General features: G+C 40.5%; 1 protein-coding gene across 1 annotated transcript in view; it reads right to left on the minus strand.

The window, feature by feature from the left end:
• LOC308043590 (glypican-5-like) overlaps window positions 1-25,277 on the minus strand; it is a gene marked incomplete at both ends in the record, with an annotated part of 341,547 nt that overhangs the window by 304,149 nt on the left and 12,121 nt on the right. The window contains one exon of the mRNA XM_080349758.1: window positions 13,871-14,032. Within this exon, the coding sequence (XP_080205884.1) occupies window positions 13,871-14,032 (162 nt within the window). The remainder of the gene's footprint in view (window positions 1-13,870; window positions 14,033-25,277) is intronic.

Consider the following 25,277-nt stretch of genomic DNA (forward strand, 5'->3'; position numbering starts at 1 on the left):
CTAATAACTAGTCAAAATAAATAGCAAAATAGCCTGGGCTAAAAGGATTCATCCTCCTGTAGATGGTCTGCTGTTTCTTCAATTTCACATTCACTTGCCAGTGGCCATAAAACTTTTTTTTGGGCAATAAATTTGGGGATGTTTATATTTTCTGACCATTGCTTTACAGATGACTACATCTGAAAGAGTTAGTCTTTCTGGAGCATAAAGTTTTAAGAATTAAAAATTAAAAATATTCCATAATCTGTGTGTGTGGTTTTTGTTTGTTTTTTAAATATTTGCACATTTAAAACTACTCCAAATTTTGTGGGCCAATGTGCTACAGGAAGTGACAGAGTTCTGCCAAATCCAAACAGCCTCTTTCACCATACACATCATGCAGAAAGATGTACCTTGGATTTAAGACTTTGTAAGAATGTATTTCAGCAAGAGTCCTTCACCTTTCTTTACTTTTAAAACAAAACCTAAAAATGCTCACATTTAAGTGCATACCCACATGACTGGCTGCATCGAAGTTGTACTATACTTGAATGGCTTAGATCCTTCAACAGACACAGCACCATTAAAACTACCGAGATTCCCTCCCACCCCGGCCCCAGCTGACCACAGCACAAATACAGACCTTGTTATCAGGAAATAACCTGCACTGCCTAATGGCACAAAGGTGCAATTTTCCCTCTTAGCTCACACACATAAGATCTGCATTTATCTTGTTACACGAAGAAAATCTATCATTTAGAAGCATCGGGAACATTCCCTGTTGTGTCAGGCACAAAAGCAGCCCTGATTAGTAACTTTTTATTTAGTCCATAGAGGAGGAAAAAAACAGCTCTTTGCCACATGCCATAACATTTCCTTAGAGGATTCTTCATGGGAAGAAATAAAAGGTTTTCCAGAGATTTTAGACCATATTTTCTGTTATGAGTTTCACACAACCTGGGCCAAAACTACTAGGAGAAAAAAGCAGGGTGTAATACATGAGGAACTGATTAAATGCATGTAGAAAGGAAGTTCTAGCTTAGACAACTGGTTTGGGGCGTGCTGGTCAGCTGTATTTCTGAGAGTGCTCTTTATGCACCCACAATTACTACATATCCAGCTGTACCAAAGCTGCTTGATGGTTCCAGAGTCCAACAGACCTGTGCAGCTGGGCAAAGGCAAGCTAAGCCTGGGCACAGAGATGGAACAAGAAGCGGTTTCTGGAGCTGTGACTCCTGCTCAAGGTGCCAGTGGGACATGGGACCTCAGGCATTTCAGGAATCACTTGTCATGTATGGAAAACACAGGTACTAGAAAGGAGCCAAGGAGAAGCCTCCTTAAAACACCACTGAAAGGGGAAGAAAGATCTACAAGCTCCATGTTTCTACACGTGCACTTCTAAAATCCTGACAGCAAATACATACTATTTATTTCTAAAGAAAGCCACTACTCCTGTTTATAGTCTTCTGTTTCCGGTGAATATTACAAAACCTAACAACACCAATTATAGAAAGGGTAAAGAAACTAAGTTTCCTACAAACATCCCTCTTCCCCAGTGCAATCTAAAAGTTGCTAAAGAAGGTTCTCCCAAGAAACTGACAGCACAGATCAGATGATGTTACACAACTGCAAAATAGTTATGGTAAAAAAATGCAAGAAGCATTAGAGCTCTTCTTTCCAATAAGAATCCACTAAGATTTGCATTCAGCACTTCCATTCCAAATGTAAACATCTGCAGGGATCCTAATTTTAGTATGGTACATCAAAGACAAAAGTCTTAATAGAGGAAAAAGAAGCGAGCCAATCTCTCAAACCTTCCCCTTTCCGTTTGAAGATTCAGAGCAGATAGTTATCCCCAGCAGAACAAGGCTGGTGGATCCTCTAAAGTCTGACACAAACCACCCTTTAGTAGCTGTAAATAAGCCTATGAAACCAGGGGAAAGACTTTGGGGATGTGGGGAACACATGACCCATAAATTCCTTACTTCCACATCTTATCCTCACATTGTTGCCTAAGTCTGCAGATATCCCAAAATTTTGGTGACTGCCAAGGCAACTATTAATTCACTTCCATCAAAAATAAGAAAAAAAAAAAATCCAAAGCCTCCTGCATCAACAGTTTTTGGAAACAATGTAAGACCTGTGATATGGTGCTGGAACAGTATCTCAATCAAAACTGCTGCTTGCCAGTAATTCAGACTAAGACATTCTCATCCTAGTATACAAACACACACATAAGGAGTGAAGTGGTTTGAGTTCACACCCTACTCTAACCCAACTGCAGGTCAGTCTTACGCAGACAAGCTCCACCTGCCCTTAAACCCTGCTCTCCCATGACACAGCCATACAACTTCATGTCAACACAGCCTGGTTAACTACCAAAAGGTAACGACAACCAAATGTTAAAAGCGCCATGTATTTCAGCGTGTTTTCAGTGTGTCTACTGAAACATCTACATTTGGTTCTAAGACAAAGACAAAACGCTAACAAGCAGTTAACAGGGCTACAGTAGCAACTCAGCCCTTCATTTAGACAGCAAATTAGACTGGAAAAGCAGGTAGAAAAATCCCTCCTTTTAATAGAAATGGCACCGGTGGCATAGAGGCTATCTTACAGAAAATCAGTAAGGCCCTGCAGATCATCAATGGCATTCAGGTTCACTCCAAAAGCAAGAACTCAATGCAACGCTTAACGAAAAGTTACAGAGTCAATGGGACGCTGTTAGGTAGCAGCACTAGCTAACCATTTCCCAATAAAATGGATAGGAAATAATGCAGCAGATTGTTCATAACTACACAAGTCTTTCTAATTCCCAAATATAAAAGATCTGAGTTTAGAGAAAACATGTTAAACTTTCTACAAGCATGATGATAATTACAGCTCCAGTACTTCATCAAGGAAACTCCAAGTCCCAGCAAGATAGCGAGCAAAAGGCATAATCTGATAGCTACACTTCCAAAGTATTACACTCCAGCTACATGGCTAGAAGTGCAGAAATGCAATTCAAACAGATGTCCACAATGAAGGCACAGGACAAGGAATCCATGCTAACTTCGAGTCTGATGTATTGCACATACCACTTCACAGAAATTTTTGTCGACAGATGATGAACAGCCCTTTCAGCTTAAGGTCAGATGGAGGAGCAAGTTTTAATGAGAATCGTGCTCACATACCAGATATCTCCATGCAGTTATTGCCACAATTCTGAAGAGCTTTGAAAATATTCTGTCTGAAGGTAAATGCTCACATGAATAAACTACATAAATCAAGTACACCTCTTTTTAAACTAGAGCATCCTCAAAGCCTATCTGCTTCCATCACAACACCCTCAACTGGCAGGCAGCCTAGGAAGCCATGATATCCTTGAGTAACAAAATTTTGACGAGCAAATTTTGAGCCAAGATGAAGCACAGAAACTCTGAAATCTAACCTAAAAATCCTGACATTACAAATGTGCTCGTAAACGCTAAGACTGCTATCTCTTACACTGAAAAACGTGATCCTATTGTTCTTACACACCCCCATCTGTCTATTCCTCTGCCTCTCATATTACAGTAACACTGCAACCTTTCTGGGACTGGCACAGTTTCTTAGATTTTTATATACAGCACAGTGAAGTCCTAGCCCATAAATAAAATACCACATGACAGCAACAGCAATAAGTCACTTTCTGTTAATAAGTGAAAGAAAAGTATTTTATCCTCACTTTTAACAACTATACATACCTAACAGTTTAGGTTCAATAATGCATTATTACATACTGTTACTAAAAGGCATATATGCAAACTCCTCTGAAAGTAAAAAACAAAATACATCTGCATTACATAGATGATGAATTAATTTTTCTGAAAAACTAATGCAGAAGAACCCAAGACATTCCACATTTGCCTCCTAAAATAGGGTAAGAAAGAGATAGAAGTGTATTTCCTAATGCCAGTTAACCTGGCCAAGTTTATTTTATTTTCTGAGTAAAATTACCTTCATCCACTGAGAGTCTACCACCATTGACAAATAAAGCATGCTGCAAACTGAAATGCCGCACTGCTATTACTGGGGCAGGGAGCTGAGGTTTCAATCTATTTTCTCCTGATACTTGCTTTCAGATATCTGCTCTCTGAACCTTGTCAGTCTCACTCAATCATTTTCTTTTTGAAGCCTGAAAATGCAACAGTGAGAATGAAGGGTTTCCTGCAAATCAGTCCTTTTGCATGCAGATTGTTATCTCCAACATTTTTTCTCCTATTTTTACTGAATCGCTCAGTTTCCATGTTACAGTACCTATATTCTTGTTCAAAGAACATCTGAAGTTTTATATGTAGAAATATCCTTAAAGAATGCCTTTCCTGTTTTCAATCTCACAATACAAGGACTAATAAAACAACAACAGGAAGTTAAAGAAACAATCATCTTCAGGAGAAATGGATGTGTAATTTAAAGCTGAATTATAATTGAAATAACTCCCCCATAAACTGAAAGACAGGCAATGATTCTCTTTCTTCAGGCTGCAAAAGTTTTGTGCAGGAATTGTGTTCATACACTCACATTCCTGGTCAAAAAATTTGTCAGAACACACCACTGCTCAGGTCTTCATCCATCTTTTCACAAAATGTCAGACTAACTTAGGCAAGAGGGAACTTGGACTTGATTGCACTGAGAACAATTTTGTAAGATTTACTGAAATATTCACAGAACCAGCAGCAGAGCCACTGGGATGGGGGTCTTCATATAACTGGAGACTGAGCAGTAACGCTACGTGTATGGAAATGCCATGCCAGAAAGAATGTGAGGTAGTGGCAGAAAACCATCCACCTTCTAGTCCACAGTAAGGAGGCCACTGAAATCTCACAAGACAGTTGTGAATAAAGTGTGCAACTGCAGCAGAAGACACTGAAGGAGATTCCAGAAACACTGTCACAGAAACACTGCCCTCACAGCAGCAGCTGTGTTAAAGCCTCCCCAGGTAGCCAAGCCCTCAGATTCATTTGCTCCCTCTGCTCTTGCAGAGTTCCCTTAATTTTCTTTTTTTTTTTTGTGTTTTCTTTTATCTGGATTAATTTGTCGTTGATTTATTTGGCTACACTTCCACTATGATTTTATATTCTGGAAACAGCCTGACAAGGTACTTGGAAGAACAAAGAAGATCGATCATTACAACAACAGACAGGTGAAATATGGACACAGACATGTAAGATGACTAGATATTCGTGCTCATTAGATTTCTTGTTCTAGCACCAATATGCCCTACCCACATTGCATGAACAACAGTTATAAATAGATAATGAAGATACTGTCCCTGCCCCAAATTGCTTACATTCTAGCTATCAAATGACAGTCAAAGCCAGACAAGCTCACTCAGGGGGCAATTTTACACAATGATTATAAAGGCTAAATGGATTATATCTTACCTAGACTATTTGCTGTTTCCTTCTAAATGTATTTAATGTACATTTATCTCACCACATCACAGGGAATTACACAATCCTTTCAAAGCCTTGGGCCAAACAATTCTGTAAAATCTGTATTTAATGACTTTTAAAAGTAACAATATAACACTTTTGCTTAACAATCAAAGCACTATAATTCTGGTAACCAATAAAAAACTTTGAAACTCGTAAGTATATAATGATTACCAACGTAAGCTTCTGGCAAGACTAATATTATCCATTTATCCACAAGCACATTTCTGCGTATCACTTTCATGAAAAAACAACTGCACTATTTCCTAAATCAAACCCGTACACAACATGCAGGAACTCTCATAACAAGGAACTACTTGCAATGCTGGTGACTCCACAGTGTCACCATTGACTGCTGATTGATAGAAGGCCACTTCAGTGTAATAAATAAGACTTGATATGAGGTTTTCCTATGTTTAAGGAGAAATCCATTATTAATAGAGTCTGGGGACATGACCTTTGTTACTAGATATGGCCTGAAAGATAGTATTTTACATTCCATGGCTAGAATTAAGCGTTCTTCATAGGTTTTCATTAAATTTTCCACTTGAATTTGCTATTTTGAAAGCATTAAGTCAAAGATTGCGATTTCCTCCATTATTCCTTCCTTTGATTTTTTTTTTCCTGTGTTCTTTTAAATTTCTTTTAATTTCTTCCTTACAAGCTGCCCAAAGGACAAGGTGCAGCAAGGGGATACATCAATGGAACCAGAAACACACAAAAATTACCCAGGTCAACAAGTATTTACATTATTATAGCAGCTAGGGGTGTTAATAAAGCACCAGGATCACAGGTGCTGTAGAGATCCAAGATAAAGCACAGTGCCTGTCCCAGAGTTTCCAAGAAAAGGGAAGGCAAAGCACAGCTGATAGGTACACACACAGGGGAGGAACGACAACATAACAGGCAGAGGATTCAGCATGTTTTGGGTTGAAATGTCACAAGTGTTTTATCATGACCTTAAGGAGAGTTTTAAGAACAGAATTTAAAGGAAGACAATGAAGGCACAGAGGATGCTCACAGCACATGTTTCTCTAACATGAAAGACAGGCACAGGAAAAAACAAAAAGGTATCCATTAGAATTTTGATAATCAGTGAATGAAAATGCTGATATTACAAGCCTGTGACAGAAACTGAGATTTAAATCATAAACCACAGGTGACTGGCAGCATGGGATACACTGGAAAACACAAGATGAAAGGCAAGATGCAAGAAGGCAGCATTATCAAGGAAACTGAATGTGATTAGGAGTTTGACTCATGAAAAGAAATGTTTCAGTAGGACTCAGATAACCTTAAAAAAACACCAGTGAAAACAGTAAAAGTCATTGGATACTTTCATAACTCATACTATGGGAGACAAAAGAGTATGGGAAGAGTCAGGAGACACAGTCTTGGAGGACATAAGAGGTCGGGATCAACTTCTTCACACACATTTTATGTTTAATATGCACGACAGAAAAATTTTAAAAGGGGAAGTTTTATTTGGTTGGGTTTTTTTTTTCCCCACATTTATTTCTATATACATACAAGCTGAAAATTAAAGCATATTCCTTAAATTACTTATGGATAGTAGATCATATTGATTACAATTTCTATGAAAAATGGAACAATACGCCAGGAAACACTTTCATTCTCTTGTAATCTAAACCATGAAAATGTCTACCTGAATTGATCATACTGACAAAAGACTAACTTGTGAAAAGGTATTATTCCAAAGGAACACAGGTAGTCTTTCAACCAAAAGAGAATCTTTCACACCATTTGAAACGCTTAGAGATTGAATACACATAAGCTGTAAAATGAGTTAAATAATCACCATTCACAATGTAACATTAATATTTACTCACGGTTCCTGGCTCACCACCAAGATTTTTTTAATTCTGCACATTCAGAAGATAAAAGGTGAGAGCATTAGAGAATATCACATTGCCAAATATTATTGTTATATTTTTCCAAGAAAAGGACAATTAAAGGAAAGAATTTAACACTGCTTCCCTCACCCCACATGCAGAAAAAAACTGAAGCCTTAGCTAATCTAAAACCATAAATGGCATGTAGAAGATAATTATACTGGCAATAACTACACTTTTAAACAACAACAAAAACAATAAAACTTAAGAGTCAAGTGACAGAATGGAATTAGTAGGCAGCATGCTTAAAGTAAGCAACCTGATGCATAACCAAATTGTGGGCCAGCATGTGGTTAATATTGCCAATTTTTTCGTGGTAGCCAAAAGACACCCTGGTGAAAGAAGAATTAATGGACAGTGGGTACAACAATGGATAAATACACCAGTGGATAATGAATACATCTCAGTCTAACCCAGAAAGCTTTTGAACTATCATTCTCCAAGAAACAGTAGGTACAAAAAGGAAAGCGTGTGCATGTTTCTGATATATTTCCTTGTTCATTCACTGGACAAGACTGCATTACACCACCCTGCAGCTTCACCCGGTGTGGCAGCACCTATGTGCAGCATGGGGAACCACACAGCAGTTGCTGACATTTCATCAGTTGAGATGGCACCGATAAAGAGAATGAAAAAAGGACGGCAGCCTGAGATCATCCCCAAAGGTAATGCTTCACTGCTATCACACACCAATTTCTCAGTGACATTGGTTACTTATTTCTAATGGACTCTGGCTCTCCCACCCTACAGTTAAGCTTTTGTTGCCTCCACTCACCATAAACTGTTTTACAGTAGGTTGCAAACCAGGGGAATTCCTATGTCTGAACTGATGGCATGCTAAGCACACTAGATTTATCAACTTTCAGGTAGTACCAAAATACAAAGGAGGAATTAGATCAAAGACTTAATGGAGAATACCCCTTCATCACACTGTGCTGCTCTGAAACACTGACCTGTCTGCAGACAGGGCAAAGCAGCCCAACTGTGCCAAAAATCAAGGACAAAATGAGCATCTCTGTCTTCCAGCAAACACTTCAGGAAGCTACAATCAGCCAGAGTTCCCTTCCTCTCCAGGGTTTCTAGAAATCACAAGTACTTTTTTAGAGGGATCAGAAGAGGTCACAAAGATAAACCAAGTTGCATTCTTATATGTATTTATGTGTATTGAAATACATGCAAAGCTACAGCTAAAGAGGAATACTGCAGCCTCTCTTCGGCTGCATACATAAAACAGGCTTTCACTGCAGCTCGAAAACACAGATTGTTTGATGCACCAGAACAGGAATGAACAGTATTCAGGGGGTGGACAAAAATACTCTAATGGAGCCTCTCTCTCCTGTCTCTCATTCTGTAGGGAAACACTTTTTGTATTGAGCCAAAAGCAAATTATACACGTCAGCCAGCTTTCAGCTCCGAGGTCAGCAGAGTACAAAATTCTTCTTAGCAGGGTTATACAAGTAGAAATGGGTAGGTAACAATTTGACTGAATAAGACCAAGTACTATGAGATTAAAAAAAAAAAAAAAAAACAACCACCATCACTATTTTAAAAACACTTCTGTATTTCTGTAATCCAGAAGTAAATAAAGGAAACCAGAGGCATCGTTGGTAATGGCAGAAAGGTTTCTGTTGGTAATGGTTGGCTTTTTTTTTTAAATAGCTCACTGATTTTGGACTTCAACCATCTCCAGCATCGTGACTACACTTCATGTAGTAATTAACTACAAACCAGAGTACACTTGTCCAGCCAAGGCTTTTTTGTTTTCTGAAATTCATTGCACTTCACTGTTAACCATTCACCCCTTATTTCAAGCTGATACTCCTAAATTCAGCAAAAATAAGTGTCAGCAATGGTGCAACTCAGACAAATTAAAATGGAGAATGTTTTTAACTGTGTATGGCTCTAAGTGCCAGTGTACTACATTACTTATTTGGGGGAAAGCTCAGGTTAGTTGATTACTGGGCCCACTAATTGTATCCATCCCAAGACCCACAAAAGCCAGTTGATCCCTCCCATTTACCAGGGAGGATGCCAGATCAAAAACTTTGTGCTTAAGGACTTGTTGGATCGACTAGGCATTAACTTTCAGGTATTTTACTGACAGTCAGGAATCTGGGCTCCATCCTTGCTACAACTAGTTTCCCCCCTCTGCCTTGTACCATTCACATCCTTCCCAGTTGTCTGTTTGGATTAGATGATAACAGGGCAAAACAACATGTGTGCACAACAATGTCACTGCCAACTCCTTCTATTGGAAACAGCAGCAAGGAGCTTTCCCAACTAGCATCTCCCTATTCCATTTAAAGCAGAGCATAAGCACAGCTTTGCCAAACCCCTCAAGTTAGGAAAGTAATAAGAGTGCTACAAAGCTAATCTATCCTCCCACAGGTGGGAGAATATGGGAACACCTAGTCCTGCCATTTGACCCCACAGATGAACACTGTTTCAGAGAAACAACACAAAATTATTGCTTTACAACAAACATGCTTTCATTCATGAAAAACCTTTCTCTTCAGTAGCTGTGAGTGAACAATTCTTATTGCCTGCTGTAGAAAAAGTACAAAGAATAGTAATTTTTTTTTTGTAACTGCTCAGCTTAAAGAAAGCTTTACTCTGTACCTCTGATACCTGCTAATTTGGTGACTGAAATGTGATGTAGGTTTCAAAGTACCTTGGTTCTGCTTCTCTGCAGCACAAAAAAAATTAGCAGTGTTTCAATTCTCATTACCTCAAATTAGCCTCATCATGACGGGGGCAGAGCCAAGCTTTCTGGGGTCCTTACACGGCACCTGTTAGTGCTCCAGAAAGGACACAGACAAGGGAGGGCAGGTTTCTCTGCTGTCTGCCCACAACAAAGCTTTCCTGTTAGGCTATTGATACCTCTTTTGACAGTAACTTTCACCCTGCACATCCATGCCACTTTTAATCCACTAACAATGGATCAGTTGCCTTGCTTTGAAGTGTCCCCAAGGGAGTGCAGGGACTGAATGTGGGGACCAGGAGGATGACTGTGCCAAGTATCATGTAGTATCACCACCAAGACATAAATCTAAGCTAAAACATTTGTTTACATGCAAGCCTAAAAAACGTTGGGACAAAGAAAACTAAGTTCAAAGGAGAATTTTCTGCTTATCAACAGGGAAAGCAAGTCACAAAATAAAAGCATCCTGTTTGATCATTCATTTAAGTAGTTCTGGTGGGCATTTCAGGCTGCAGCCATGGGAGCAAAGACAAAAAGATGCACACACCTTTAGATGGGACAAACTGACCCACTCCAAAATGCATCCAAATCACCACCCCTTGTGAAGAGGCAGAAGGTGACATACTGGGAGCATCACAATAGGTACATTCTCCTCTGTTATACTGTTCCTATTACAGTCTGGCACACTTACATGTCTCATTCATTCACTCCATCTTGCCTTTGAATCTATTTGGAGTAGCAAGTCATTAATAACACATCTGCAGTGACTAATACCATAGTTATGACTATTAGGCTACACCATGGACCAAACCATGAAGTGAAAGGGGATCCAGCAGTTTTCCATGAAACCCTCCTCCAGTGCCTGGTGACATTCAACATGCCAAACACCCAAAAGATTTTGTGACAGCATCTGATTTTGCAGAAGCTGCATCTGATGCCACAGTTCCCCAGCAGCCAGCTGGCCCTTTCATTCCTGCTTCCCTCTCTCCTCTCCTGTTACTCCAGGTAGGTTGTTTTACAGCCCGCAGCCAATGCCAGTGTGCCTCTTCCTACTCAAATCAGGTGTAACAGCAACAACATCAGAGACAGGAGTTCAAGCAAAACACATCCATGCAAAAGCTTGATTTATTAAGTGTTTGAGCAACGACTAGGTTGCTAATATTGAAAACTTAAAAGGGGGAAAAAAAATATCAGGACTGCACCATAGTGCTAAGGCTGTCCATATGTACAGATTGGGCATTAGCCCAAATATAACAAGCCTGCTCACAGCTGTGGTATATTTAATCAAGTCTTACAGACTCATTATTCTGCACAACTAAATCCAGCACCTGTAAAATTGTTTTATTTCAGCTGTGGGCAAAGCTACTTAAATAGCATTTTCAATTTAAAAAGAAGAAACAAAATGCCTTCAAGTCCAAAATGTCTACAGTCAACTGCAGTAACCAGGCAGTGCAGAGGGAATATTTAACCAAGTTCCTTAAATCCCTACTCATATGATAAAGCTTTTTGCTATTAATACTTATGGTATCTAATTGCAGGTCTTCAGAACCAAGTGTCTTTTGACTTCTGTTATAGAATAAGGAGATGAGAGCTTAAACACATTCTCTGTCCCTCCACTCTCCAAAACCAGCTCTCTTTTCCCACCATGTTCTCAAAGCTGGACTCCTGAAAATCCTATTCATATACTGTATTAGTCTTAAACTATTTAATCACTATGGATATAATATTAACAGTACTGCATAAACAGTGCATAAAAAGCCGTTAAGATTTCTTTTCCTCAGCAGAAGGCAGCAAGGCTAAGTACTGCTTTGCTTTGACTACACATTACTAAAAACATATATAAAAGAAAGTAAATTGTGCATGAAAATTGTACAAGTAAACATCACCACATATAAATGAATGAACTGCTTTTTTTTTAGCAAATCAGAGCCAGCTCTCACTGCTGCAATAAACATGAAATCTAAAAGGCACCTGAAGGCTTTTAAAATAAGGATATTTCTTTTCTAAGTCTTTAAAAGTGCTTTTGGCACACTCACACTTTATCATTCAAAATAGCAACAAAACAAAACAGGCTCAAAGGACAGAGCTAATTCAATGCAAAGATCTTCCCTCTCAGTAAATGTCTCTCACAGCACTACTCTTAGCAACAGAATGTTTATACAGCACCAGATGAAGAGAGGGGCTTTTCCCTGACACCTGGGACAACACCAGAGAACAAAAGCAGCTCCCAGTGCAAGACAGAAAAGTTACATTTTTCAAGTGTTCCCACCTCATGTAGACAGAAGGCCAGTCAGAACAAGTCACAACAAACAACCTATTTACCCACTTCCAGAAAATGCTTGTAAATTTAAACTGTGTGAAACATCTAACTACCTCTTTCATTCCATCAAAAGGCTTCATCAGCAATGGACAATAAAGCTACTGGGTTGACCTATAGAGGCTGGTAGGTTAATCTATTCTGACCTTATCTTTATTCAATCATGAAACTGAAAGATTGTCTGAATAACTTACCACCATTCAACAATGCCAACAGTCACTCTTTCACTGCATTGCTCCTCCAAAGTGCCCTCCAATCTAATTTTTAAATCATGGGGGATATTTAAAATTTTCAACTATTAATTGTAAAATAAACCAAAACGCCATTTCTCACTCATCAGTACAAAACATAGAAAAGAAGTAAACAACCAAAAGAAGAAAATTTGTCTTGCCCTTGCATGTCTCTTTCAGACTTTCAACATCCCTTACTGTCAATTTTAGATAATATGCTATCCCTTAACTGTCAATCACATCTTTTGTTTATAGTATTTTCACTCAAACAGAGGAAACAAGATAAAAAAAAAAGATACTATTTGAGAAAAACGGCCTTTAACAATACATTTAATGATACAGACCTCACTGTATTTTAATAACTACTGGCTTGTTTTCAAAACCCATTCCATGAGGGTGCTGAGCAGTAAACATAGCAAAGCAGAGAGTTAAAATCAAGCACATAATTAGGCCCACAGCAGCCAGTAAGCTGGATTCGTCACTCAGTGATTGATTTAATCACTCAGCTCTCTCATATTTAAAGTTCACAGCCTATGCTTAAATGTCCTTCTGCAGAAAAGTCTCCCCGGTTCAACATCATACAGCACACAATCCTACATGAGTATTTTCCTGCCATTAATAGTACAATAACCATCCATACAAAGAAACAACACAGACTTACATCAACCTGTTATAGCAAGGTAGCTTTGAGAACAGCAAGAGTTACAAGAACACACTTTCAGCACAGGATCCTTCATGCATTCATATTTAACTGTGTGGCTGTAATTCTTGAAAACAGATCACTCTTCACGTGACCTGTCAGGTAGTGAAACACTAACATAGAGACAGCCCTATGTTCTCATTTTAAATATCAGTCGGAGCATTTACTCTTCAGCATCAAATAAATGTATTTTCGTTTAACTTGCTACACCTGTGAGTGTTTTGGCAACAGAAGATAATATCAAAGCACAAACAACCATCAGGTACCTAAACTGAAATCTGAAAATGCCTTAAAAAAAGCCATGCCAATCTTTTTTTAAAATTATCCCAGGAACAAAGTCTAAGCTTAAATCTATTCCTAATTAGATTTAGGCAGATGCTTAAAATACCAGGCAAGATTAAGTGTCATCACCTTTCCCAAAAGCAGGATCAAAGAACAGAGAAGTAAACCATAAGCCAGTAACTACAACATGCGATGCAAGAGAAATGGGAAACAAAGGAAGGAGCTCTTCCTTTTGATTGCAGAAGATACTTATAAACTACTCATAGGACTGCAGTACCTCAGAGGTTCCTACCTTGAAAAGCTGTGATATGACCAACGATCATGTACTTCAGTTCGAAGTTCAGTGCCTGGATACTCTGAGTCCTCTCCCTTCGAACAGCTGCCTGGTAGCTTTCTTCCATTTTTTTGGTGCAACATGTTGGTGCTCGATGTTGACAGATCTGTAAATCTGACTCTTAAAGCAAACAAGAAAAACACAAGCATTAGAAAAACTTCCCACTTAAACCATAAAAACAAACAATGCTTCTTCATATCAGAGCAACCATATTTAAAATTTTGAAACAAAAAACAACTCATAAGGAATGATACTACAAAAGTCAATTATTGTCTCAAGAACACTAATTTATTACTGTTTCAGCTGAATTTGGACAACACCACATTAATCAGCTATTAACATGTTTTATACCGTTAAGACCACTGGACACAAAATCATCTAAACAGTCAAGGGTACAGCAGAATCACTGAATATGCACAGTCAAAGGGGAAACATTTCCACTGCACACCTTGTTCTAAAGGCATCATAACTTGAACATCTGAGTGAAAACCATGTCTCAAATTAGGATGCAATATTGATCTGTATAGTGCCTCAAGGAACCACTTATTCACCTCTTACACTATGGTAGCTGAAGTAGCTTCCCCAGCCCCCTTTTCTCTCTAGTTTTAACATGTGTAGTTCCTTTCTGAATCAGATTTCAAAACAAAACAAGCAGCAATAGTTGCCACAAAACCAGAAGTGATGTCTGATCCTGGAAGAGCCTCAGTTTAGGAGTCCATGGCCAAAGGAAAGGAACTGACTCCACAGAGACCCAGAGCTATCTACAAACCCTAGGAAGTCGGAGGCTGCTATTTCAATTTCTAGGCTTAACTCATAGTGAAAGTCAAAAAGTATTTACCTGAACTAAAAAGAACTGGTTTTAAACTTAGTAGATCTCCATCTACTAACCTCTGTCAAGTAACCTTGAAATTTTTGAAACCAAGTTCTACACTGCCTACATCTAAGATAAAGGCAATGAAATCACTTCCACCTCACAACTACAGAGAACATTGAAAGTCAATTAAAAACAAACACGGATGTCTGGATTTAAGTTGCTGTGAACACCACTGGCAGTCTCTCCCTACACAGCAACAACAGGACCAGAGGGCATGAATGAGTGGAAACAACCCTGATTCTCCAAAGGGCCATATTCCTCCAGAGGATTCCACACAGGCTACCACAGAGCACCTGAGACCAGGCCTTGGGACAGAAATATTAATGAACAATTATATTGCATTAGCCCTCATCATCTGGCCTCACATCGCAAAACCCCACATGCAGTCGACAATGATGAAAAACAAGAGGGTACAAAGATGCACCAAAAAAGCAACAGAGGAACATCCAAACTACCAGGCTCTGCTCAGGGACTGCTCAAGAGCTCATTAAAACTACAACTGCAGGGAGGAGCTCCAATAAATCTCCCTTGCCAGGGAAAAAACATAAAAACACTGAATTTGCTGAAATGTCTCATTTGACTTGAAAATATTGTTTTGAGTTTACAATAACTCTCATTTGAAAGTGCAGCTAATTTCTATCAAAAATGTCAAAATTAAAGTGAAATATTTCAGTTCACCAACATTTTATATCAGTTCACAAAGCTGTCACAGGCTGGGCTGACTCAAGATACCATTTTAGAGGTGAATTTGTTTCATGCTTTGATATCTCAAATATAGGAAAAAACAACTCTGCCCACTCAAATCTGAGGTCCTAAACCCAGCTGAAAGCTCTTGAGAGGAGACCACCACACAGCAGCATAAACCAGCAGGCTGCTAAAAGCAGCAGCAGGAGGGCTGCGCACTCATCACCGGCTGGGCACGCTCGCCTGCTCTCCTCTGCCAGAGATGCTGTCCCAGGCTGAAATTAGCTTCTTGGCCAGGCTGGCTTTAACTTGGATTGGTTCCCTGATCCAGCTTACCCCATTAACATATGTTTGCTCTGTCACAAGGAACTGGGGGTTGGGGAAGGACCACTTCTCTGAGCTGCCACCACAAAGTGTATGTGGAATTATAGTACAAACTGCTGAGTAAACAACTCAGTTTTGCAAATAGGTATCTGAGCAGAGGGGTTGTAAATGTTACTCCTCATCTGCACTGCCAGGCTGCTGTTATTCAGAGCATTTCCCCTTACAACAGCCCTCTGAATTTTTGTTTGAAAGGCTTCTGTAAAGCTCAGACCTGTAGCAAAAGGGTGTGAATAGAGAGCGGTCCATGCTGCCTACGTGCTGGTCCTGGCAAGAAAGCTCCACGCAGCAATCAGTGCTGTGGATAGCGCTCCCCTTTGAACTGCCTCACCACATGAACCTGCATCTCCTCCAGAAAGCTCTGAGAATACGGCTGTCTCAGCTGGAACTGCACTCCTGGGATTCCCCACCCAGTTACCTCCTCCGATGAGTACTCCAAGAGCCTAAGGATTAGTTTTTGCTGGTCCAGAGCCAAAATGATGCAGAGGGCACACAAATAGAAACAGTGCTGAGCCCCTGACAGTTAAGGAACCTGATGTAAAACATAGAGCATTAAAAGACTGGTGAAGAGCACACCCCACTGCCTCAGCCATACTATCAGGTCAGTGCTATCATGCAGAGAGCCTGGCAATTTCCTTTGCTTCAATACCACCCTGGGGGTGTCACTTCTAAGAAAATTAAAGAAACCTAATAAAAGTTTTCAGTGCTATACGTGCCTGGGTGCTGAGATTAAATTAACACCGTTCAGTAATACCTTAAAGTCTTTAATAACTCTGATACTAAAATTAGTTTATCTCATCTCTTTCATCTTAATGCAAAATACCTGCTACAACAGAGAAAGAAGCAGGGAGGAACAGTGACCCAGTGGTGACCGAGCAGCACACTGCACAAACACTGCCAGGACATGGGGTAAGCACCCAGCTCTCCCCAAAACACAGCACTCCCTGAGCCCCACACACACCCTCCTTAGTGCAACACCACCAGTCAGCAGCGGGGAGACCACCTCATGGGCAAACTTCTCCTTGGAGCTCAGGAACAGACCCATTCTATACACCAGAGAAAAAGCACCACTTGTGAATGAGTAAAGAACCTAACAGCAGCGTCATTTCTCTCTAAGACCTTTTAACTTTCCCCAAGCTGGTCCCCTTATTTCTCAACTAATAACTTAGTTTGGAAGGAACCTCTAGTTCAACTTTCCCCTTAAAGCAGGTCAAACTACATAAGGGCTTTATTCAGCCAAGTTTTAGGCATCTCCAAGGACAGATGATGCCACAACTTCTCAGGGCTCCTGTTCCAATATTTGACCACACTAATGTTAAAAAAGCAAATTAAAAAATTGTATCTAGTGAGAATTTCCCATGTTCCAGCTCATGCCCATCACTCCTCAGCACACCACTGTGTACCTGCAAGAATCAGGCTCCACTTGCTCTATTTCCTCCCAGCAGACAGCTGAGGACAGCAGATGATCTCCCTCCATCTTCTCTTCCTACAACTGAATAAACCCAGCTCTCTATTCCCAGACCTGCTCCTGACCATGACGGGAGCCCTCTGCTAGGCTCTAATGCTGTGCCACAGATGTGAAACACCTGCATCCCAAGCAATCTCCTTCTGTTTCATTTTCTTATGCATGAACTTATTAACAGAGCAGAACACCTTCCACCGTACATGCCGGGGCTTCAATTCTAAGAGGTTTATAGCTTTCCTGAAACAAATCAATTTTCTGCTTCAGATCAGATGGAAGGATTACTCTGACAATTGCACATTATTTTTCCATTCTAGTCTGTTTTTCCCTTGAGTAGTGGTTAAAACTGTGGCTAAGCTTTTTATTTTCTAAAGTGGGAAATCATAGACTTTACAACCTTGCTGTTATTATAAAAAACAGGATAAAGTATCTTGCTCCACTTTGAAAAACAAGGTCACATTCAGAAGAGCAAGAAAAATTACACTGAACTGGAGTCTAAAGCATGAGTATTTTGGAAAGCAGCGATGCTCCTTACGCCAAACTCATCTGCAACCCTAAACGACTTAATACATAGAATCATAGAATGCTAGGGATTGGAGAGGACCTCAAAAGATGCCATAGGCATCACTTTCAAACACCTCCCTGTCACAATTACAAATTACTTCAGGTGCTAAATGCACAGAAAACTATGCATCTTTACCTGATGTCCATCTGGCCCAGCTCTAACAAAATCAGCTGTGGAGTATGCGGTATGTTGCTTGGGGATTTTTTTTGTTTTACATCAGCAGAGGGTTTGGGCTCCATTCTGAACCTTGGTACAAATGAAGTCAGAGACTTTGTCCATTAAAACTAGCTGCATTAGTATAAGTTCCTAGAAGCATGGAAGCCCGTTTATCAAATAAAATTAACTACTTCCAAAAGCTAAATATATATTCATTTTGTTAGCTGACCGGCTATAATTTAACAGTTCTCTTAACACACGGTGGAGATGTCAACTGCTCTGCACTGCCTTTAAAATGTTGTACACACTCTAAAAGCTACACTCTGAGACCAGAAAGCAAGACTTAATACATGCTAACTGATCTACCTTCACCAACTTTTTCAAAGATAGGCTGATTTATTTTTTTTTAAACAAGTTCAGCCAATAGCTTCCACTGCACATAACACTCGTAAGCAAGCAGGATGAGACAGCAGCTCAGTGTAATCTGTCTTCTAATGGTTTTTATTCTTTTGTATTTTGACAAACTTTTCAATGGTGTTTCCAAACAAAACTTTAGTCCAAAGCCCAAGATTTTAAAATTGTACAAATGTCTTCAAAGACTCCAAGATTGATTATATCCCAGTAACACAGAGGAAGGTGCCAGAAGTACCTTGCATTGTGTCTGGCCCAGCTGAACAGGAGCCAACCCTTCTCTTGAGACTCATCTGTCTGGTGCAGCTGCTGCCTCAGCTAGAGGAGAATTCAGCAATTAAAACCCAACTAATTTAGCAGAGAAGACCAAATCAAATGAAAAAGGAAGCAATTTCCAACCAAGGCTCCCCCCGCAACTACTTGGTGCATGAAGAAAGCTCACACTAGTACGGCCACACCAGGGCAAAGGAATCCAGCTACCATAGGCTGCCAGCAGTTTGTGAGGTCCATCCTTATGCAGCCCAGCAGTGCTAAAGGCATCATTAGCTTCAGCTTCAAGGCTGCTGTCAAGAAACACTCATCCACAGAAACACAAGCCATCCTCACCTAGCAGGGAACACAGCTCACTGTGCACCACCTCACACCACACCTCACTTCCAGTGCAACTCATAAAATGATTTCAGCTAGAAAGACACACAAAGTATGTTAAACTCATTGAGCACAATGTGTGCATAGTCAAACAGCTACTATTTGATTTACCAGTGTTTAAAATATGGTATTTACTATGCTCAAAGTAGTGCATTGCCAGGAATTACCAAAAAAAAAAAAACAATCCACAGGCAAGAGCCTGTGGATTGGGGCACAGCGCTATGCATTGGTGCAAATGACGGTGAAATGTTAAACAGCACATAACCCTACAAAGCTTCTGCTTCTGTGAGCGAGGAATAACACCCAGGCAGGTTCCAGCAGACTGTTTCTCTAAGTCAAAGGGAGGTGTCTGCTCTTCCCGCCCCAGGTAACCTGTGGCCAGGCACTGCCACACACATCTTTTGACTAGTCAGAAAGAACTTCCCAGGCTGTTTTGAACTCTTTTTGGTTAAAATAATCCCACTACCAGCTTTAATATAAGGATTATATGGACAAAAAGTATGTTAAAGGTGACTTTATGACCAAAAAATTGAACACCTCTGCCCCCCCGCCCCCCCCCCAACCAATGCAAAGCCTGAATTTGTCCCTTCTATATGTAGCTTGACAACATGCATATATATCTAGGATGGTAACTTTCAAGTGCGGTTTGCAAAACACAAGTCATGAAAATTTCCTTTCCGCCCCCAGATTAACAGAGGTATTGTTTAACTTCAACAGTGGACTTCGCATTCTAAAATACACTGGAGTGTCACTAAGGCCACGACCAGATGTGCTATTCCAGCTGAAATAATCAAGGCTAAAAGAGAAACACCTCCAGTTTTAGTAGATCACCAAAGCAATGCTTGATAATGTAGCTATTAGCATGTGTAGCTACTTCAAGTCAAGTCAAATTGCTTGCATTAACTCAAGAGTTCCTAAGTAGACCTTAAAAAAATATATATATATACATACATACACACACACATATATATATATAAAAACCCCACAAAATGGAACGACCATTTTGATTGCACTGGAATTATGCCAGCAAATTCAAGGGGGTGGAAACCTTGAATAGGAAAGGGGAATAGGAACTGCAAGAGGCACTAGATGTCACAACTGCAGAGAGCTGGCAGCATCAGCCAGGGCCACAGCTTGCAGGACAGCTGGAGACCATCAGGCACTGGCCCTGATGAGCTTCCGAAGCAGGAACTCTCTGAAATACACGGGTCTTAAGGGCAGCATCTGCATAATGCAGCGTTGTTAGGCTTGTTGTTAAGTACTTTTTGTCTGAGTTTGACCCACTTCCTTCTGTTGCTTGTCTGGTTCTCAGCTGCTCTTCTATTCTGATTTTTGGTTTAGTTTCCAAACCACCTTCTGCCCCACACTGCAGGTTTACTGCACACCTGTACTCATTAGCTGTTTCACTTCAGCTTGTATCCCACAGAAAGTACCTCATGACTGGAACCAAGGATCAGGACATGTCTGACTGTGCCCTAAACTGAATGTCCTCCCAACTCACCAAAACCTACACAACCACTAACTAAGCCCTTTCCTCCCTTTACTCTCTTGACTCTCTCTTCTGACCACTTGTCACTCTCCTCAGACAAGGTCCTTTTCTATTCTTCCCCACAGCCACCCAGCTTCCCTTCTGCCTGCCCTCCTCCAACTGTTTGCATACCTGCGGGATGCCCTGGAGAAGCAGAGCAGTTGGAGACATTTCCAGCTCATGGACCTCAGCTTCCCTAGAAGGTGGAACAGCTGTTGCAGGGAGAGACCTGCCCACGCCAATCATATCCAGGTTTCTCAGATGTCCCTTGGAAACTGTACCTGGGAGGCTGAAGGCAAACAGCCAAGGCAGCAGTCACAAACACTGTTGCTCATCTCATGCCTGTTACAGGACCTCTGACATGGTTTCCATGAGCGCTCAACCTGAATCTGCCCCAGGCACCTTCAAACAGGTTGTTTTTAATAGATGACTGACTTTAACTGGTCTAATCTTGAGTGGAACAAGGCAAGGAGCTCCCACAACATACAGCAACATGTGATGCTGAGCAGCTGGGGCTATAAAATCCTCCCTCACTGATGAAGTTGGCTTACAGGGGAGGACCTGATCTTCAGTTCTGTACACTGGAGTAATAAGAGGGGATGGAACATGTACACAAGAGTGGAAAATTCTATAACATACCTACAAAGCACCTACAATTAGAGACTTTTCAGTGGTTCCCAAACAGCCTGGTTTTCAGTAGGATGTCAGAAGATGCATCTTTCATGTCAATGCCAAATGGCCATAGCACTACTGCTCCTAAATACTCAAGACACAATGAGTGATTAACCTCCCAGAGTTCACTACTCCCTCCTCTGGTCTTCCCCTTGCCAGTCCTCATCTCAGAAGGCAAGAAACCCACTGTATACAATCACAGTCCAAACTGTTAATGTTTAGAACTGCAGAGCTGAGAAGAGGCTCTGAATATGAAGCGCAGGCACCGAGCAGGGCAGGCACTGTAGTCACTGCCTCCAGACCTGGCACTCCTCTAGATGGGTGATAAATTGTTTAATCCTGATCAAACGAAATAACTTCACATCAGTCTAGTGCTAAGCAAGATAAATTCTTTGCATGTGGGTCTATCTGGGAGACTTCCTGAGAGTAAGATCATGAATACTAAAGGGTTGGCTGACTGTTCATGGAAATTCAAAAGATTTACACTCTTGAGGATCCATCCTTCCCTTTCCTCCCAAAGACAATATAAAAGCATGAAAACTAGATTCATGCACATAGAGTATATTTTAAAACAATCTATGCTGACAGAGGTCAGTGGGTCCACATCAAGGGGGTTTCTACATTAATTACTGTACTACCAATTCCTTCCTCAGCTTCCCTGGGACAACATGTATAACTGCAATACAGAGGCGAGACAAACATTACCAGAACTCACATGAATTTAGAGTCTATATGACTCATCTTTCATTATGTCCAACCACATTTGCAGCAGAAAATCCTATACACTTTGTTCACCAACAAGAGTTGAATGCATACAAAAATATTTTCTAGAGGAGCTTAAGGTAAATCTTCTTGCTCTGTATCATCCAGGGACAAACAAAGAAACATGTCTGCTCTCCTGTGGGGAAAGCATTTCACTGCCACAGAACTCTGCCTTACCACACTTAAAGGAAGTGCCACAGAGACCACATATGGTAGAAAGCCTAAACTGAGACACAAGTAGGTAGCACTCTGTGGATTTTACTGTTTACTGCAAAACAGAAGTTGTTTTTAAATGGAATATGTAGGTTTCTAGACCTGTACAGTTTTATAAAGAGAACTTCAGAATGCAAATCAATACAACGCTGCCTATCTGGTTCTCCAGGGAGATGAAATAAAATAGCTCTGATAGTTGGGAATTGCCTCATTCATCCCAACATCTAAGCCTAACAACAACTCAGATGTTAATGCCAACTGTTTTACCAATGACAGATGACTTTTTTTTTTTAATAGGAACTGCTTCCTAATATGCTTTACCCACTGCAGTAAGAGCCATATAAGGTGGCACAGCACAGAAAACTTCCAAAGATATTAATACTTTCATGTTCAATTGTATTTCTTATTCCCTTTCATTTTATCTGTCAACAAAAATCTGTAAGAGAGTTAGACTGGAAGAAGAAACAAAAGCAAAGAAAAACCTAAAGAAACCAAGAGACTATTAGATCTTTAGGCCATAGGTTCAGAAAGGGAAATTGTAAGAAAAAGAGTATGGGAGAAATCAGGAACAACAATTCCCTGACCCTCCCCCACTAAAATTTGAAATACTTCCTTTTTGCCATCTCACTTAAAAGCCATACAGGAAGCCAAGTACACAGAAATGTTCTACCTTTAAACATATTTACCAGTCTCTCCATGAAGCATTAATTTTACAGTCCAGATCCCAAACCAGTTTTGCCATTTCCTACTCTGAAGTCATGGAAAGTGATACTCAGGCTTACCAGATAGTTTCTATTAGAGTTTTCACCAGTATTTGAACTTATTGCTTAATTTTTAGGGAGAAAAAAGGAGTAAAAACCTATAAAAACCCAGGTGAAAAGCCCAAAACTTTTATTCAAAGCATGATGAGCTCTCTATACTATTTACATAAAAGGAATAGCAATCATTTACAGACCTGCACCAAATTTAAGCAACTGATGACTAGATAAGACACCTCTCACCAGGGCCAATTCTTCAATTTCATCACTTATAACACAGTAATTAATTGAAACAGGCAACAGCAATGTTACAGGTCTCTGCATCTTGCTCCCTTTCTTCAGTTCCTTGTGCAGGTAATTCCAGTCCTATCAGGAGCAGTGACACTGATGTAAAACTAGAGTTTGCTGCCACAAATCGGACGCACAGGCATTAGAAGGCAACCCACAGCAGACAGAAAAGAGCCCATCATCTTTGACAGTCTAACTAGAGATGAACACTTGTTCAGCATGAGCATCCAGAAGTACTAAAATTTGCAAGTGCTGTCTCAGCAGCTTGGCCCCACACCCCAACAGCACCAGCTGACAGCCCCACAGGGCACATACAAGAGTCCAGTAGCTTGTTTCTGATGGTCTAGGCTGAACTTAGATTTATACTGAGATCACTTCCTCCATGCTAGACTACATAAATGATATTTTGCACAAAGGGTAGGAAAAAGGAATGGTAAGTAATACCAGACAGTTCGGTTCAGCATCCCTGTTCTTAATGAAGACACCCAGTGGCATCAGTCATATAAACAACAGCTAAATATAAAGATGGAACACAGCTTTATTCTGAGGGGATTTAGCAGTTTGAGATTAAACACAGCTCTGAATTTGGCAGGCTTTGGGTCAAACTCTCAAGTGAATCCTGTTCTAAGAGCACAGTCAGGAAACCACAGACAACTTCCCATGATTAAAAAAACAAAAAAGTCAAAATTAACAGAAAATCCCATTTTAAAAAGGTCAAGACTAACAGAAAAATGAACTTACAAAGAAATATAATTTAGAAACACTTAAGTTACCTTAGGGTGACATGCACTTGATCTCAGAAAAGTATTTTTGATTTTTAGCTGCCTACACTCAATTAAAATCAACATAAGGTCAAACAGTTAAAACCTAAACACATCAAGGTGTTGGTGACAGTATTAAGTGGTCCAAAAAGCAGCAAGGTCCCATTAGCAAGCCAATCTAGCCCCTGTGAAATTAACGGCTATATCAGTATTTACACTTACAAAGATGGTTCTTCTGAAGTCAGGAGGGGAAATAGCCACCTGCCCTTCCTCATTTGTTTTTGCTTTGCTTTGTTGTTCTGTCCACCTAGGTCATGGAAAACATTCTGGTCGTACCAGGAGCAGACTCTACCTGGTGCTTCCCCAGGGCAGCAGCAATGAAGAGTAAAGAATTCAGCTAAAGAAGGTCCACAATGAAATCCCACCCCAAGGGACCATTCCCCTGTTCCGAGTACCAGCTGTACTCCCAAGCTGCAAAGCAGCCAAGCTCGTTACACATGACATATCCCACCACCCCTCCTGGACCCCAGCAGGAGGTTCCACAGGATGGCCTGTATCTTGCTGGGACATCTTGAGCCAAGATATGGATTCTTAAACGCAGCTTCCCAAAACCAGAGGAGAGGCGGGAACCTTTGGAAGATGTTTCAAAATACTTTAAGCTGCAACCACAGACTAACAACTTTTGAAAACCAGTGTGGAAGCCTTCAATAGGCTCCTAGATTTGGCAATACAAAAATTTATGTTTGACCTTACCCAAGTCCCTTAAGTTTCCACGTTTTGTTTCCAACATGTAAAAGAGGAGGATACTTACCTTTTGTTTGCTCAGATTACAAGTAGTTCCTAGTGAAAACCGCTTTTTGCTGTGTGCATGTTCAGTGTCTGAGAACCTGTTTGATTTTGATCCTACACACCTGTTAGTAAATTAAGAAATCATGTTTCTTCCCTTACACCACCAAAACAAGGCACCACTCACAGCACTCTGAACTGACTACGTTTCCCTTCTCGCTTGCATTATTCTGTTCGAAACTGACAGCACAACCGATGCTTCAGATCTAACCACTTGAGACAGACAGAGCAGAGCACAGCGTTGCAGAGCAGTCTGCAGCCAGTTCCCCAGCCAGGCCAGCAGCGCTGCCTGCGCTCAACCCACGTGTGCACGGGCGGTTGGAAAGAAGCTGGGCTGAGGATGGCAGCGAGCAGTC

The sequence above is a fragment of the Nesoenas mayeri genome, assembly GCF_963082525.1.
Source record: "Nesoenas mayeri genome assembly, chromosome: 9".
In the NCBI taxonomy this organism is placed as follows: domain Eukaryota; kingdom Metazoa; phylum Chordata; class Aves; order Columbiformes; family Columbidae; genus Nesoenas; species Nesoenas mayeri.